Raw genomic sequence first — 19,395 nt, forward strand, 5'->3', positions numbered from 1 at the left:
AAGGCAGCTGCTTCCACAATAATGTTAAATGACTTGTGTCTGAACACTTGAACAAATTGCTCTGATGCTCTGTTTCAATGCTTTATTGCTTCTTTTCCAACCAGCTGTTCTAGCAGGAGAGAGGAATAACTTTTTCCCAAGAGAAGAGATTTTCTTAGTTTCTTTTCTATCTTGTGTTCTCTTACAGACAATCTATTAATGGGTAAGATATCGACAAGTCAGGTTTAGGCTGAAAATCTCATCACTTCATTTCACCTGAAAGCTATTTTAGTGCATGATGTACAAAAGTTTAAGAAGTCAAGTGAAAGATGACCTCTGAAAATACAAAATGGGTATATTTTACCCTAGTGGAAGAATTATTACATAGTTTTGAGTGAAGTATAGTATATTAACTCATTTCACATTTGCAGTCAGTGTTACTCTCAGTAAATAGTGTCACAATTTAGGTAGTTATCCTAAACTTCTGTTCATCTCCCTTTTCTCTGCACAATCCTTTAGTTTTGTTTATGAACAAACTATGCTATGGACGTTCTTTCAGAGTATGTCYTTACTCTTAATCTACATGGCATCAGGTATAGTAGCATACAGACTTCAGGATAAATAAGTTACTAATATAAAACTTAAGTACAATATGATAGCATTTTAATTCCCTACGTATAGTTTCATTTTAATTTGTACAGCTACTCAACTGGACAGATGCAAGTGTTTCTACATTTTACTATTTTAAAGCTTGAACATTAAGTATTCCAGGAGCTACCTGACAAAACAAAACACCTGTATCTCCCCTTCCCTGTGACAGTTATTAAAATGGCAGAAATATTTTCTCATTCTAATCCTGGGGCACTCCTAACATTTCTGAGTAAGAAAACATTATTTTTTCAGTGATTACCTTCACTTTTTGCAATGCAGATTTCCATGAACAGCTTCTTAGGCTAGTCGAAAAGTGCTAAGCTTATTCAAGCCAAATTAGCATTTGTCCTCAACTCTACGTGCACGCACACACACGACAACAAACCAAAAAAACTCATACAACCACTACAGACAAAAAAGTCTACTTTCTTACTCAGTGGGAATTCAGCATTGTCTGGTGCTCTCAAGTTACTTACGTTGCCAATCTAGATGAGTGACATTTTGTTAAAATATTGTGTTCTAAGATGAACTGTGTTACAGAAAACTTCAATCGGGTTGTGTGCAAAATCAATACTGTTCACAACTTTACATTAATCTGTAAATAATGAAACAGTAGTATAGTCACTGTGGAAAATCATGAACCCCCCAGTTTATTTCCAAGACCGGTTTTAAAGTGAAATAGCCGTCCAGCTCTGTCTAGAGTTTTGATAAGAATTTTTAAGAGGGAGGTGTTTGTTTCCTTGCTTTTTAAGCGTTAATTTAAGACTTCCAAGCAAATTTGAGAAATCTCTACAGTATTGTCACCTGAAATTTACTGATTGCAGAAAGCAGTTACAGAAGCACAGAAGAGAAAGTAAAATAAGAAGATAAAGCCAACTGACTATAGGAAGGTTGCTTCAAATGGCTGTCAGTTACCTTTATACTGTTTTGTAGAGAGGAACAAAACCCATTGCAAGAAGGAAAACAGTAGTACTTATCCCAGCTTCCTTGTATGAAAAGCCATGAATATGTCCCCTGGGAAATACAGGCAAGTTAGACCTCAAGCCTCTGCTGAAATGAAAAGTTGTTTTGAAGATTCAGTTTTCTAAAAGAGTATTTCCGAACAGCTGGCTCAAGAACAACATTTGCTCTGCTTTCAAAAGTAGGATTTAACAGAATATCTTATACAACCCTTGAGAAACAAAAATGAGCAACATTGTAACAATTTGTTTTTGAGCACAATTTATAGTGAAGAAAGAACAGGAAGTTGGAAAAAGAAAATAAGATTTGAACAATAGCTCTGTTTTGAGTGACCTAATGTTATTTGGTCCGATCTAAGAATTATGGTACTTTGTTGTGAGCTTAACAGACAAAGAAATATAATGATCTGTGAAACACTCATTTATCTATATCAGACACCTCAACCAAAGGAACATAGTTGTCACAATCTGACTGCAATACCACTAATTTCTGGCTTACTACTTCAGGGATCACACTGGACAACGTTCAAAAATCTCAGCAATGACGTCTAGTTCAGAAGAGCTTACTTGAGTTTTAAGCCTTGCTACGAAGCATTTTATGAACTCTCAATTTTTTGTTGTTGGCTCTGTTATTCATTCACTTTAAAAATGTTTATTTGTGAGATATTTGTTGAGGAGTATTCAAATAAAAGAGAATGAGCTGTAGCAGCTATGGGAGAACTCAAATTCATGTAACTGTCTATTTTGAAGACAGATCAAAATCAACTTTGGACAAGATTCTCAGTCATTTGGGACAACTCACACGGGTCACTGGTCTCTTCAGCATGACATGATAAAGAGTAAAATCCTAGACAGGACATAAACATCTACAGAAGCATTTACTATGCTATACTGTAATAGAATTATCTATATTTACTTGAAAACAACAGTTACTATCTGTAACTAAAGTTTATTATAAGAAATTATATTTCAGGAAAAACATTGTTATGCTAAATGAATTAAAAGTGTCTAACATCCTTTATAAAGAAGATTGCAAAAAATTTCTAATTAAAATATTATCTGATATAATGAAGTTCCTTTCCTTAAATAATATATCCAAAGATGATGACTGTTATGACCTGGTAGAGACAGAAAACATTCATTCTCAAATTTCAAATACTTTCCTACTGGTTTTCTGCAGTATGTATGAGAAAGCTTTAATATAATTAAAAGGAATGAAAGTGAATTCAGGATTGCCCAAAGGCTTTAACTAGTGGAATTACTTCTTTCACTCCCAATTTTGAATGGGCTGAATACTGTCCAGAAATATTTACTGTATGGAACTTTCTGAAAGTAAAACAGTACTAGTCAAGATGGTTAGCTGTTCAAACAAACCCAGAACAGCAGCATGTCTGAACATGAGCAGAACAATAAGCAGCCCAGAAGCCTGACAGAAAACTTCAGCAGCCCCCAGAGTTGGGGTTTTCAAGTTAGAATTTGACACCTGTCGTAGGATCTAGTCTACCTGAATCTCACCTACATTGGGCCTAAATTCTACCTGAACCCAAATAATAAGTCAGACTACTTACTTTCCATCACTTGCTAAATCTAACAACATCTCAACTCACCATGCAACTTATTTAAGCTAAAAGTTCCTTGGATTTCTAACTACAGGAATCAACAAGTGCTTAGAGGTTTCCTGTCTTCCCAGAACAAGCACTATAGCACTCCTCCTCTCTCCACCCAAATTATGCTGAAAGCTGCTTTCTAAGCTAAACCTTAGAAGCTGAAAAAAATTAGAGATGACCGTTCCATTCTCCTTTGGCAAAACTGAGGTCAAAACATCTACCACTATGCAATTGCTTGAGTTTGAGGTCCCTCTTCAGCCTTTATATCCAGGGAGCAGATCTTGAGTTCTAGTTCTATGACTATGAGAAAGAGAATTAAGCTCCCTTTTGCTTGATTTCCTTCCAGCCCACACTCATCCTCTGGATTAATTTTATAGGAAAGTAAGGTATAGGAAAGTCAGGTACTTTAGGCAGAATTGTGCTTTGAGAGCTAAAGGGCAGGACCTATTGATGCTTATTCACAGTCCTTTCATTGAATTGATCCTGAAGGCGGTTTAGAGCCTCAGGACAGAGGATGTATTTTTAAGTTCAAATAAAAAAGCACCTCAGACATTTTTCAAGTTTAATTTTAACTCAATACTGGTATCTTGAATAAGCACAGAAAATACCAAGTTCATCAGGCTCTGAAGTCGTTTCCCAAAACTGCTTTTGATAGGAAGAGCATGTTGAACTTAAAGCACCCGCTCTTTAGAAAATTTCCTGCTAGAAAGACAAGGCACTTCAGAGATGGTGTCTGCATAGGCAGGTCTGTCCATTTCCAATGGTGCCTTTAAAACTACTTTCTTGGGTTTGGGGTTTTTTCTTTGTTCATTTTTGTTAAACTTTGACTTCATTTTACAGTCAGTTATGCTCCAGTTATGCTTAGTTTTCTCTGAAGACTGCAACAAAGTGTGGATATAAGAATACAGTAGTTTTGATTTGTTTTTTGTAGGGGTTTTTATAAAACCCTGTATAAAAAACTGAAGTGATTCACTTTTTTAGTTTATTGTTCCTTTTGGGGGGGGGAAAAAAAACAGACCAAAAAAAAAGTTTCAAGATACATTTTTAATATTTTAAAACAACAGTTTTTTAGTCTTGATAGAATGATAATGGTAATTTATGCAGAGTAATCCTATACTATCTTCAATTTCTAAAAGTACTGTAACCTCTGACTGTGTCTATATGTAACTGTAAATTTAAGGAACTGTGTCTGTAAATACCTGTAACTATGTCATTATTCATCTATTTATTTAGTAGCAGTTCTACATTAGCAAAAAGGTGTATATAAGCTGCACATGGAATCATCATTAAGGCTTTTAAAGGCAAATATTCTTATTTCTTAGAGAGGAGTGAGCTATGATTCTAACAATGATTTTAACATCAATTCATCCATTTTCCTGATTTCTTAGTGCAGTAAACATACATCAGCTGAAAGAAAATAGTTCAACAGATCATAAGGGGATACAGAACCCTTCACCTCTCTTTCAAGTTTTGTTGCAAAAAGTAGACAAATATGACAAAATATACATGACATCACACAATCAAAGTGAAGCATTCCCCATTATGTAACAGGTGCACATATGAGCATATAAAATGCATCATTAGGATATGTACATTGATCTTCAGGGGCAAAACTAGAGATTAATTACAGGTGGGGGCTGAGGATCACACTGCCATGGCAATGAAGATAATCTGCTGAGGATTGCTCTATACCTGAACAAGACTTCAGTTTTCCAAAATGCATTTCACAGAAGGCAAAAAAAAGCATTACAACAGTATGCTGTTGTATGATGGATAAAGTATGGTGGTTAAAGCTCAATTTCAACGTCAGATGTCCACCAACTAACAAGCAGCAGCCCACTGTGTTAACAACTGTCACAAAGGTGATATATACTGAAGCTCTTTGAACYCAAATAATTCACTGTCTGGCAAAATAAAGGTGGCTCTTTAAAGATTTCCCAATGCCATCCTTTCAAGCATTCTTAGCACTTCACACTAGCTGAGAATCATCAAAACCTTAAGTTCCTCCAGCCATCTCTTATTCCACTTCACTTCAATCCAACAACATTTTTCTCTTTGCTTTCCTCCAGCATACTACAAATCTTGCTCATGTTTTCCCCCCTATGGATTACTCGCTGCCAAAATTCACATGTAAGGAGAAAAAAGTGAATTGAAAAAGAAATCCCATTTGGATATCTCAAGGAATATTCAGAATGAGTATTCTCTCTCTTCCTTGTGCTTCAGAAGCCAGAGAGACACTGGACGATTAAAGATTCATACATCTACAATATTACAGATCAGCCAGCCATCCAGTCTTCTGATACAGCCTTATATCAAGATTAACTGGATCAAAATTTCCATACAATGTTTAAATGGCAAACATGGTATATAGTTTTTCCACCATTCTTTCTTTAATTCAGTAGTTCTAACCTATTTAACACATACCTTCATTATCTCTCTGAGATCACAAAACAAGCACTCAAGCCACTTCAAGGAAAATTCCTTCTTGATATTACTGGAATCAGTGCCAAGATTAAATGAGAAGTCCAAAAAATTCAGGTTCTAGCAGAAGCATACAAGTGCTCTGAAGATATTATAAAGCATAAAAAGCAAAAAGGCAGCATATCAGACATTCAAGTTTTTCAGGAATTATAAAATAATTCAAAAGTGCATACCAACTGCATAAACTCCAGAAATCTTTGTTCTTTCTTACTTGGAAATTGTGCTGGATCTTATCTTATTGGAAGTTCAAATCCAGGTCACTAACTGTAGTAGAGCTAAAATCTATATTTAATACACATCTATATTTGATGTATATGGCAATGTGCCAATAAGAACAAGTAGCAAGGACATACTATTGAACAGTCTAGTAGGTAGCACAATCTTTACATAACCAGTACATGAAAAACAGCTTGCTGGAATATGGAGAGAGTATGCTTCCAAAAATGTTCTCCTCTACTGTCACTCTTTCCAAAAGGTAGTAGCCTTTTCATCTAAGGAAGTCTAGAGATCAATAAATGAAGGAAAGGAGATATTACTAGACTGAAATAGTCAGTCTGCAGAATTTTATTTAATTTGGGGTCACTTCAAGATCATTACAATTTCTTTGGGACAAAAAGCTCAGACTTAAAATTTTCAGGTCAAAATAGAAACCATAATTCAAAAAGAAAACAAAGCAGTCTAAAAAACTTCTACACAGCTCAGTCGGGAAATTAAGGCACCTATCATTGGGGAAAAGACATGAAAAAGCATGAAAAAACAGAAAGCTTGCCCAAATGAAGAAAAACAGAAAAACCCACAAAACATGATAGGTCAAGCAGGAAATTAAAAGGGCTAAAAAAAGAATCTGAAAAATACCTTACAATGAATGGTTAAGCTGATATTAAAAAGTTCTGAAAAGTGACTCAAAATCAGGAAGCCAGCCAGAGAAGTGGTAAGACCACTTGGTGAAAGGTGTCGGGGGGCGCTCGTGGATAAGTCTATAGTAGAGGAACTCTATGAATTCCTTACGTCAGCTCTCACTGCTGAAGATATGGGGGGGAGAGAAAATGGAGGAGTTAGATCAATTAGAAGAAAATGGAAAGTGCCAGACTAATTGGATAATTTATATGTTAGTATGCCACCATGACCAGATGGCATTCACCTGAGTTCTCAAGGATACAAATGTGAAACTACATCAAATTGCAAGCTAAGGTGCATCACTGAACACTACAAATAACCACTAGGCCAGAGTGGTTGGACAGAAAGTGTAACTCCTGTCTAAAACAGGGATCTCAAGGGGAACCTGGAATCACAGACTGTTGTGGTCCGYGGGAGTAGCGGGAAAGAATCATATGCAGTCACAGAATGCAGATTCAACTCCAACTTTATTCAGCAATGTGCCCATCTTATATATGTTTGTGCAGTCGYGGCATGCAGGCACGCGGCGCCTTGGCCACTATGATTGGTTAGCTGCTATGAAGCACGCGGCGTTTGCCTTAATATGATTGGTTTACAGTTTCTGTTCACGCGCCTAAAGCGAATACACGATCGGTGCAAAGTTGCTGTTCACGTGGAGGGGCTTGTCGGCCCCCTCCTTTACTTATTTACCACTACTTATCTTCCCCTTCTGTAATGGTCTAGGAATGCTCAAGGACAGTTCACACAGCCGCAGGGATCCTCACAGATTATTGTTGTGAAGCACTGCAAGGGCCCCAACAACAGACCAGTGAGTTTTAAAAGCCATCACTGAGCACATGCATAAACAGTTTGGTGAGAAAGAGTCAGCACCGCCTCTGTAAAGAGAAGTCTGCCTTATTAGCCCACTAGAGTCTTATAAGCATTCGGACAAAGGGCATGCCACAGACAAAATGTAGACAAATCCTCCAAACAAGGATGCTCCYCACCAAAGCCCAGTCAAGAAACTTAAGTTCCCATAAGACTGGAGAAAAGGACCTTTTATGGACTGAAAGCTGGTGAAAGGACAGAAAGCTTAATGGTCACTTTTCAGGGTAGGGGAGAGACAGCAGCGAGTCCTCCAAGAACAAGTTCTGAGACCACTTTTATTCAATGACAGAAGTCAATTTATTGACTTCTCTATGAAAAACATGAAGAAGGGATAAGTAATCAATATCCAAGCTTTCAGATGACAGTAAGCTCTTTTAATTATTCAAGTGTCATGCTACATGTCAAGACCATGGTGTTTGGACTACTTCGACTTTAAAAAAGCTGATCTAAGATCAGTTCTTAGCCTGCCACTTAAAATCCATGGTTCCTTTGGTAACAACCTCACTCCCCATTTTGCCTTCAGAACCCTTAGATGTGCACAGAACCCAGAAACAGGAGCATGTACCAAACAATAGATGCACATATCTCAAGTTTTAATGGATAATAGTATCTGACCATGTATAAGCAGTGCTAGGCATAAATAGCAGCATGAAAAGAAAATGGAGCTCAGATTGTCCTATAACAAGAAACAGTGTTTAGCGCAAAGTAGTTTTGGGTGAATAAGAAAAAAGTAATTTTAATGTCATATGAAGGCAAGGACAACCCAAAGCCCAGCCAATAAACTTGAATTTCATGCAGAACATAAAACAGAAGAACCAAAGAGTGAAGCAAAGGGGAGAAATCACATTGCCAAAAGGAATTTGCTAGTTTTCAGCATCACTAACTGAACAGAAAGAAGGGCAAAGAGGAAGTAGAGTGCTTGAACCTTAGTACTAATTGAACCCAAAGTAGTAATAACAGCAAAGAAGATCATGTTTCAAATCTGCCATAAGCCAAGAATACAGAGCACTACTCATTTACCATTTACAATAGACTTAGTGCTAGCTACAGAGTTTAGGAACAAGGAGCTGAATGTCAAGATAGAATGAGACAAGACTGTCTGATGTAGTTTGTCAGTTTTGTATATTAATATTAACAGACTCCAGTAAAACTTCATGTATACTAATCCAATTTGAAATTAAAAATATATATTACTTATAATGAGTTAAGTTCACAGGTTAAGAATGAGGAAGGATATTATTATTAAGCACAAACCAACATTCAATCGTTTACCAGCATTACATTTCTGATGAGATATAACCTCATCTTGGTTGTACAGACTTATCTGCTATCTGGACTACAATGCCATGTAATAAAGAGGTATTGGACCTCATCCAATATGGGTAATACACATGGCAGTTCATAAGATCTGCCCTCTGTCCTTATACAATACCTATGCCAGTCCAAAATTTAAGTCCAAGTCTTTATTTTCAATATCCTACCTCCAGAATATCACCTAAATCTGTAGGATAAGGACCATGGATCTGCTTCTCTGGCGTAATGTAACTGCATTTATAATTATGGCCAATCTTACACAAATAAGTGGCAGAACTGTCTTGGGAACTAGATCAAGCCTGCAAAATGAACTCCCATAAGATCAACACAAACTTCTATATATCTGGTTCCAAGTACAAAGCATTCTTCTTTTAACCTTGCCTTCGTAAATACAAAATAGATAAACACATACCAGCAGGTAACAATTTAAAAACTGTTCTACATGCTGTTTTTTTTCCTCTGTGGGAAGGGAGGTGAGAGAACAAGCCACACATGACAGATATTTGTCACAGCCACTTAATGCACTTAAAGCCTATAGATGTCATTGTGGTGAGGGCAAGTATAGAGACCCTCAATATAGCTCTACTGAGGAAGATGTGAATAGACAGAAACAATAATTTGAAAGTGGCAGGAAAAAAAGAGAACGAGAAACAGTAGTGTGCATAAAATACACAACAGTTGATATAAACAGGGAGAAAAAGCAAAAGCAAAACCAGAAAGAAAAAAAAAACTACTTTGTAAAAAAGTGCATTTATGAGAGGTGATGGCAGAGCAATTCATAAGCCCTAATTCTACCTCTTACAGAGCTGGAATAAAGGCTTCTCTAACCAACAAAAAAAGGGAAGCAGGTTAAGTGTGTAAGAGCACCATTTCAGACAGTAACTCATATCTCCCTTCCCCTTCTCAAAAGCTAGTTAAATCAGACTAGTTAGTTTTGTGGAACAGAATTCCCAGCTTCTTTAACAACCCTTGGCATTTCAAAAGCATCCCAAAGAAGAATCACCGAGGTTACTATTTCAATATATTGTCAGTAGCAGCCCAGAGAAGGACAAGAATCAAACACCAGCTTGTTTTCTTGAAAGAAAATAATGGGTAAGGGAATAAAAAAGAACTACTTAAGAATTTTCTGCTAATAGCTTCTTCCCTCATCCATTATTAATGGCAGAATTCTCCATCCCCTCTTGTAATTCAGCAGTATTTGTTGGAATTGTTGCTTGAGGCACCAAGAATAAACCTGGTCTCCCAGCCAAGGTCAGTAAAATACTCTTTTCCAAAACTATAGAAACACTCCAGCATTAGATTATTAGCACGAAGACAGGAACATAATATATTAATTAACCTTAGGGTAACTAAACTTCTTCACTCCTTTTTAGAGAAAACAAACTGCCAGATATCTGTATTCTAGTCACTTATCAGATCAGCAGGATAGGACAATTGAAGAGATAAGCTGTTAACAGAAATAAAATTACCAAGTAAATTTCTTGCTCAGCTGTGCAGCTTCTCCCCTCATTCATCATGAGGGCAAAGTAGCAAGCAGTGAATCAGAGTGGCAGTGCGAAGGAATGCCAAACAAGAACTTAGCATACTCTTAGCATATAGACAAGACTACAGTTTTGACATATAATGCAAGGGATATGCAAAACCAAGCACCACCACTTTCCAAGCAAAGGGTGATTTTGATTAGCAAGATTTAGAAGATCAGCTGGGTAACAGGTATCTGGCTACAGGAGAGGAGGAGTGAATTCTGTCAAGCAAGGCACCTGGGATAGCCATGTCTGACTGACAGATTGGGCCAGCGCCACAAAAAGAAGCAACAAGCTATAGTCTCAGACTCCCAGTTTGTGAAGACAAAGGTGCCTATCTGCCAGTCAGACCTGATGTCTCACGAAGTTCATGACTTGCCCAAAGTCTGATCTGGAACTTCAGAGAGATTGCTAAGACCCATCCAGTCCTCACACTGCTACTTTTTGCTGTTCATGGACGTGGGTACAAATGATACTACCAAAGCAAACACCCGATCTACTCATTAGGGCAATTATAGAGCTCTAGTGACTAGGATAAAAAGTGACTTAGCTGGTGTTCTTCTTTACATGCCAGTCAAAGAGAATGACTCAGGCAGGAGTCCATCCTGCAAATTAGCACCTGACTGTGTGGCTGCTGTCACCAGTGGGCTTTGGGAGTCTACGACCACAGGACCCTTTTCAAGGAACAAAGACTACTGGGTCTCCCTGACAAAGTATGGAGAAGAGCAGCTTTAGCAACAGGTTTCTGAACCTAGTGAGGAAGGCTTGAAACTAGTTTCAACAGTGGATGGAGACCAAATCCTGAAGATAAGTCAAGGAACATTGGTTGGAGGACAGCAGGCATAGGAGGCTCTCACATTCCCCCTGAGAAAGCAGGGGGACCAGAGCCCATCTGAACTGCCTGTATACAAATGCAAGCAGCCTAGAAAACAAACAGGAAGAACTGGAAGTCCATACGCAGTCAGAGCTATGACATCATGAGATTAGAGAGATAGTCCACATGACTGGAGTGCTGTGATGGATAGAGACAGGATATTTACTAAAGACAGGCAGAAAAGATGATAGGGGTGTATGTTGTATGCGAAGAAGCAGCTTGAATGCATGGAGCTTTTCTATGTAAAGGGTGATAGATAGGCTGCCAAGGCCAGAAAGATGGACATTGTAGTGGATATCTGTTACAGATCACTTAAGAAGAGATGGACAAAACTCTTCAAACAAGTGGAAGATCACAGGTCCTGGTTCTCATGGGGGACTTTAATCTCCTGGACATCTGGTGGAACAGGGCAGGACAAGACAGACCAGGAGATTACTGGAGTTTGTCAGGCACAGAGAAAGAAAAAACAGTTGGGGAACACGATATTCAATAGCAGATTTCTCTGAAGGAACCAAAACATGGGAACATTTCAGATTCTGAAGGAAGCGAGGAAGGCAAACAGAAAAAAGGAAGAGCCTGGACTTCAGGAGCCTGGACTTTGTCTTTCATGGCAGCCTCCCACAAGACCTCATCTTCAGTTTTCTGAACAAGCCAAAGAGGCCAACGAGACCTGGCTGATCTTAGAATCATAGAATAATTCAGGGACAGCTTCCACAAAACACAAGATAGTCCAATTTGACGTGCAGAAAGCACATGCAGGAGCGGCCTTACTCAGCCACGGTGACCTGTTGCCAACTCCTAACTAAGCTCAAAACCAAAAGGAAAGATATGAAAGAGGGAAATAAGGATGGATTTAATAAAAATTAAGTTTCGTAAGATTTCATAAGGATGAAAGAATATAGAAACAGAATAGTCTCTTTTCTAAGAGAAGTTCTAATTGCACCCTGGGAGGGAAAAAAAAGAACCAAACACACACACACACACACACACACACACACACACAGTGATTAAGCACTGCAACAGGTTGCCCAAAGGGGCTGTCAATTCTCCATTCTTGGAAATAATTGAAGCTCAGCTGGCCCTGAGGGTCTGAGCAACCTGCTCTATCCTTGAAGTCAGTCCTGCCGGGAGCAAAGGGCTGGACTTTGGAGGCACCTTCCAACTAAAATTGTTTTATGATTTGGGTCTTAAAAATTACCCTTGAATAAGATTCATTCACCTGATATGAGCGTGACAACTGGCACACACAATCAACATTCTAGATATTTTGCATTACAGTACTCTCTAAGAGACTTAGATTGCATCCAGAATTCCACAGTGCAATTTATACCTATTTTGCTAAAAACCTTTCAAGAAAGTTGCCAAAAACGATAACCAAATGTAATGGAAAAATTTTTCTAAGGAGCAACTGGCCTGAATAAAAAAGTTCCCAGAAGCAGATCTACCTTTCTCACAGTACAGAAAATCTTGCAGCATAGGGAAAACAAAGCATATATATGCTCATCACCATACAGTCTGGATTTGAAGGTTGTTGTCACAATAAGCCAGACCTTTACACATTCAGTCATTTGTTAAATATCTGACTAATCCTCAGATTCCTCCATTTCCCTATATGGATGCTCTTCTCTTAGTTTCTTTAAGTGTATTGAGAGTCTCCTCACACTGCTGTTTCACGGTGTAAATTGAGCATTTAAGTCTGCTATCTTTTTTCTCGGATTGGAAAAAAAGAAAAAAAAAAAGATTTAGTTTGCTCAGAAGCATCAGTTCCTATTTCTTCTTTTCTACTTCAGCAACAGTCCCTCACTAAATACCCTTGGCATTGGTAACAACAAATGTATTCTCCTGCAGTTCCCCCCCMCACACACACACACATACTGAGTATTGAGGCCTCTGTTTTGTTTTGTTTCTGTTTGTCCTATCCACTCAGTTTCTTCTCATACAGTTGTTTCCAAAATATACTGTTTAAAAGTAGTACTCAAACACAGCACATTCTTTTCAGCAAACAAATTAGAATCCACTGCTTATCATATAGTCATATGCAGTATTTTACCAAGAAGGAATGAAAGATTCAGCCAAAAATCATATTGGTAAGAGATGAACCATGTGCTGCTGCTGAGAAGATTTTGATTATTAAATGGCAATCTGAGTAGAAATAGCTGAAGCTTTAACATATCTGTCCATATTCTTATGACTTATTCTTTAAAAAAGCTACAAAGCTTCTTTCAGAAAATAAGACTGTCCTTTATCTTCACTCATAAGATGGAAGCTGAAGTAATAAAACACATCTTTTTTCATCAAAAGTGCCTCACAGGAGGCAAACCTAGGCTGAAAAGAAAGATATTTTACAAATGAGCTCCTTGCAACCAACATGTTTTACAAGCTCCATGAATTCAGTCATGGTCTAAGTTTTGATTTAGCTTTTAAATAGGAGGTAGCAGAATGCAAATGTCTACAAGAGCACAAAAAGTTGCCCAATTGCAGAAACGGGCTAGTACCAAAACTCGGCAAATCAGAAGTTATTTTGAACATGGGAAAAATGTCCTCCTCTCTTTCATGCCATGATGGTGATTAGTGGAAATTGCTTCTTTTCAGACAACTTGTGGCCAGAAGTGCTCTTTCAGCTATAACACAGAATGCTAGGCTGAAAGCTATACAGGACAGAGAGGTTCTCTACAGAAGCAAGGAGTTGGTGTAATTTCAGAAAGGTTCTCTTGGAGTCTTTCCAAGACTCCAAAGAAAGGAAGAGTGTTCAGCAGCCTGACTTTCACTCAGTTTTCTTAGTAGGAATGACAACTGGTGACTTACTAAACTTTTGTATGTCACCTCTTAAGATTTAGTGCAGCATTTATTGACTGTATAACTGTCTTAATAACAGGCGACAAATAAGAAGCAAAGTTGTACCAGTTCAAAAAAACAAAAAGACACTTGTCTTTTTGTTGAAATCAACAAGTTAATCAACACAAATGAATTTTAAAAACAATGTGTAATCTAAAATATAAAACATACCTCAACAAAGGCCATGGAAACTTTTCGAACAGCACAGTTCTTACTTAAACGGATATCTGACTAATCTAAGAAAGTACTGTAGTGTATGAATACCACAAGATGACAGTTATGCTCATTATTTGCTCAATAATTATAAGCTACTTTGAAGATGGATAACACTGCTTACTATAAAGGATGCTTGATATTGAGCATCAAAAGCACACAATATACTCTTCCAGAAATTGTTAAGTACCTGTCTGTTTACAGCATTGTAGAAGATAATTACTCATAGCGTAACAGGCTGTTCACAGTATAAGTCAGATCAGCTCCTTAACAGGCTTGACTCACATACTGGCTTTTTAGAATAGCTTTAATGCTGCACATTAATGAATATGGTTTTAAAAAGAAAGAGTACTAACCCTGTAGAGGGGGTGGCATTTGTCCTTGAAACATGGTGCCAAACGAGCATAGATCTGCAGGCTATAGTAATAACTTGCCAGCTGGAGAGATAAAGCAGAATGCAATTGCTTTTCAAAGCACTTGTTGGCATCTACCACCTAGGAGAAAGAGAGCATTTATTTAGATGAAAGAATTAGCAAGCATACAACATTAAGTGCACAAACTTTCTAAAAGCTACTTGCTGTGATTTAGAAATAGCTCTGATTCTACATGTTTTCCTGGCACAGAAGTAAATCAGGAAAAAAAAAAGAAAAAAAAACCCACCAACAGGCAAAGATAATTAAGATGCTTTCCTCCCCTTGCTCCAACCACCTACCCCAAATGATTTTCAAACTACAGCTCTGTTTCTTCTCTACCACAAAGTTGTTATCCATATTTCTGCACTACATTAGAATTGTCAGTCAGATGGTGTAACTCCTAATGTAACTAAGAAAACGTGTCTTTTCACCAATGCCATGCTTATAACCCAATTCAAGAGCATGTGTTAGGAAGTTCCATTAAATGCAAAAGCCCACCCCCCCCCGCTTTTTTTTTTTTTAACTGAATTCAAGGACATAAAATTTAAAACCCTAAGGAAATTACATTTTCTTGTAGAATTTTGTAATCCTACGAATAGTCTTTCCTAGCAAAAGTATAGTAATAAAACCGCTATCAACATACCTGTGGTAGTGCAAGCAGATAGGCAAGAGACAAGGCCATATCATTTGGTAAAGCATCACTTGCCAGCTGTAGCAGAACTGCAAGACACAGGAAGGGGAAATAAAGCTTTAATTACTGTCCCATCTAGCCTTCACAGTTAGCAACTGAAATATTTTCAGTTTAACCATATTTTATTAGACACTAGCTTGAAGCTCTATACATACTTAATTAAACACTAATCAGTGCAATACAGAAACAGATAATATGTAATTAAACTGCAGCACAGCTTTACCTTGACTTCCAGGCAAATTGTTTTATGCATTAACCAAACAAGAATGAGACACTGCAGTTGCAGATGCTAAACAAAGCCACTTAAACATCACCTGCACCGATTTACCACACAAATCTGTTGCTTGTAAAAATCAAGGCAATAGCATAATGTTGAGAACACTGTAAGATACCAACGAGAGGAATGGTACAAAATGTCTTCTCCTCAAGCCTTAGTTCGAATTTGCTTGCCCCTGAACACAACAAGCCATAAAAAGTGTCATATGAATAAACAAGATCAGTGGAATAAAACAAAACATGAACAGGAATTCCCAGAAAGATTAGGGACACAAACCAGCTGATTTGCCTCATACATATTGCAAAGTTTCACACAGAAATCCTTTATCATGGACAATTATATCTAGACTGTGTTATTGAACTGATGAGGTACCAACAGGCTATAGATAAGCTGACCTAAGTTCAATGTCAATGGAAAGGTGTCCCAGATTAGAATGGGTTCATTTAGTAATAACATATAGGTAATGAAAAGAGAAATTTCCTTCCATCTCTGTAACGTTAATGTTTACTTTAATAAATTTGAAAGTTCAGCTTAGGAAGAAAGTAGTTGGGGAAAATGAACAGCAGTTGTTACGGACAGACTTAAAGCTGAAAGGATGGACAAACCGCGCGCTTTGCACTGAAGCAGACGGCATGAGTGCTAGGTCTGGCTTTCCACTTCCGCTCTTCTGCCATTAGGCGAATGGGGTTGGGGAGGGTGGGGAAGGCATATCTACCAAAAATTGTGAATATAATGTTTAAAGCCAGATTAGCCAGTCTCTTTCAGGACATTTACATTTCAAGTGAAACTGGACAAAAGCTAAGCAAACAAACAAAACCACTCCAAACAACAACCTCCCAACAAAAACGTTCCTACCAGGTATCGCAATCAAACATATCAGCACATGGACACAGGAGAAATGAATACATCAGCAAAGAATAATGATTCTGACCATAGAAAGATTTACTTCTGATAAACCTGACCCGAAAAYTGTCTGCTTCTCCTCCATAACCACGTGATGGCTCTGCTGTCCACTGTCCATTTCAGGACGACAGAATTAACAGCTGCCAGGATGCAAACAGAAGAACCAACACACAGACAACGTGGCCGAGCGCCCGCGCTCTGCCGGTTCGTAACAGGACCTCTGCTTTACGCAGTATTTCCTTCTGAACTAAAGCAAAACTTCACCGCGGTTGCTATTAAAGTTCCATCAAACAATTACAGAATAGTGACTGTCATGAAACCCTAAAGATTAAGTGCTGGGGGGATGGGAAACATAAATTATCAGTTCTAAGAACCCCTTCACAATTCTTTGAAACCCTGGACCAGAAATAGCACAGAGAATTGCAAGCATATCAGGAAAAAAAAAAATTAATTAAAAAAAAAAAAACACTTTCAGTTACTTGGTGTATTTTTTTATTTTTATTTCTGATCAGTAAAAGCCCTCTTCCAGGAGCCTAACTCTTTGCTTATTTTAAAGAAATCTCCTATATCAGTATTCCCCTCACACACAAACCACTCCTGAGGGCACGCTGGCAAGAGACCTGCAGAATTTAGACACACACACGCAAACGCACAGTGAATTCTTTGTTCTAAAGGATGAATTATAAAAGGCTTGAATGAGCACCTACAATTTTCAGATTATCATTAAACTGCCATCAGACTGAAGTGGATTTAAATACTGGCCCTCAGCCAGATACAAGAAGCAAATTTTTATGTGAAAAGTCATCACAGAGATTGTCTATATGGCAACACGCCACAGTTACTGCAAATACAAACCTGTCCATCAGAATCTACGCTTCAAATAGCTCTTACCAAGAGTTTTTTGCTGGTGACAGCTTGTTTCTGCTACATTCAAAATAACCTGGATGCTGTCCAAGTAAAGATAACAGGCCTCTGGAAATATCTAATATTAAAATCTTTATGAAGAAGTTGGCAAAATTTGTATTTTCTACTCTGAACACATGCTAAGTTACTTCCATACACTCTAACAACCATCTCTAGGCTTTGTAAAAAATTAGGGAAGAGGAAGCGAAGAATCTGTAAGAATCTCCTTTTCTCCCTTTCTCTGGAAAATTAATGATTGCAAAACCTCAGAAATACATAATAAATTGTGGGTTCTCTTCCAAAGTACCATCCCTAACATGACAATTGCCCAGCTAGTAAACATTATCTTCACTCTTCAGACAGCAATCATTATGGGCAGCATACCACCAGTACAAGGCCAAAAGACAACATGATTTTGTTCATATTATTTTATCAAGCTCATAACAACGATATCCCAGTTTTCTTACAAGAATGTACTTAACAGGAGAGTAAGAACTGCTTCCATTGTCATCCCTTATGAGGAATTAAAAACCCTCTGTACTATATTAAAAAAATATATAAGTTTGCGTGCATGTATTGTGTGTGTGTGCATATACATATATATCCTATACACACACAAGCTATTAGTAATCTGTAGAAATACCGCACATCCAAGACTAGTGAACTGCATACTCCTAAACCAAATATGGTGGTTTCCATTGAAAAGTTGAAATAAAAGTATATGGCTTACAAAGAAAGCCTCACTTTAAACTTTTCTCACATTACAAGTGATTTAATGTACTCATTTTTCATGACAGAACTCCCAATGGAGTAAAATGTACAGATATCTTCCTTCAAAAGATACTAACAACATGTAAATATTTAAACAGTTTTTTTTTTAAACCAGCAGGAGACAGAAAAAGACAGTAAAGAAACAACTGTAGTTTAAAAAATAAAGGAAACTATTTCATTTTTAACAAATTATTAAGTATATTCTATAAAATCTAGAAATTTCAAAAGAAGCTAAAGTGTTTTATGGATTCTAAAAATGGTATATGAGCAATTATGCAGCAAATAAAATGCTGTAAAAATCCTGCAATACTAAAGTCGTATAAAAAAAGACACAGAATCTGAACAAATGAATGCACAGACATACAAGTAAGATTAACACTGGGTTGCAAATTTCTATTTAATTATCTCTAAACATGGCAATATTCAAAAAAAACTTAAATCAGTTTTTCCCCACACAATGTTCATATCCTCATCAGCCTCCAAATGACAGTACCTGCTTATATGAAGCCAACTTGAAGATTTTAGATTTTTATAGTCTTTACTGAGCAACTCCTTTTAAAAACAACACTTTTCTTGGAAATTCTGTAGCTATTTTTATCAAGACTACCGACATAAAAACTTGAACCATGACACAACTGGTACAAAATATCAAGACATCACCCCAGAATATTATGCACAATTCTATATATTTATCTCCATACATACCTTCTCCAATATATAGTAAATACTTAAGTGCACACATGCATACCCGTACCTTCCGTAGTTGGAAGTAGGTCTTTTCCTTCACTCTTCGTTTCTGTCAGTTTCTCTGTCCTCAGCAAGACTTCTGCAAAGCTTTCCAATGAATTGTTCTGGTATCTGCCATAGCTTACTTCAGACTACAAGTAAAATAACCAAATGACACATGTCCACTACACAAGTGCAATTCTATTTGGTTCATTTGCATCACATACAATTATCAGCCTCAGTTTCTGCATTGGCTTTCCTTTCTGTCTAACTCTGAGATTTTTTTCTATTATTACACAAGACTTCAAATGCTTATTTAGCCACCAATAACCCAAAATCAACATTGTTACTTAATTATAAGATCTCAACCTGAAAACTAAAAATTCAGAGCTCTGTAATAGAGACTTACTTCTGCAACATATGGCTCAGTAATGAGAGACTCATAAAATGGATGACAGCCTTGCTTTTCCACAGCGGCATTTTCTCCAGACCCGCTTTTCAATACATCTCC

General features: G+C 37.4%; 1 protein-coding gene across 1 annotated transcript in view; it reads right to left on the reverse strand.

Moving 5' to 3' along the window:
- NBAS (neuroblastoma amplified sequence) overlaps positions 1–19,395 on the reverse strand; it is a gene marked incomplete at its 5' end in the record, with an annotated part of 193,399 nt that overhangs the window by 89,942 nt on the left and 84,062 nt on the right. The window contains 4 exons of the mRNA XM_026079059.1: positions 14,557–14,694; positions 15,257–15,333; positions 18,913–19,036; positions 19,294–19,395. Coding sequence (XP_025934844.1) covers positions 14,557–14,694; positions 15,257–15,333; positions 18,913–19,036; positions 19,294–19,395 — 441 coding nt within the window. The remainder of the gene's footprint in view (positions 1–14,556; positions 14,695–15,256; positions 15,334–18,912; positions 19,037–19,293) is intronic.

This window comes from Apteryx rowi, unplaced genomic scaffold (genome assembly GCF_003343035.1).
Source record: "Apteryx rowi isolate R43461 unplaced genomic scaffold, aptRow1 scaffold_114, whole genome shotgun sequence".
Taxonomy (NCBI): Eukaryota; Metazoa; Chordata; class Aves; order Apterygiformes; family Apterygidae; genus Apteryx; species Apteryx rowi.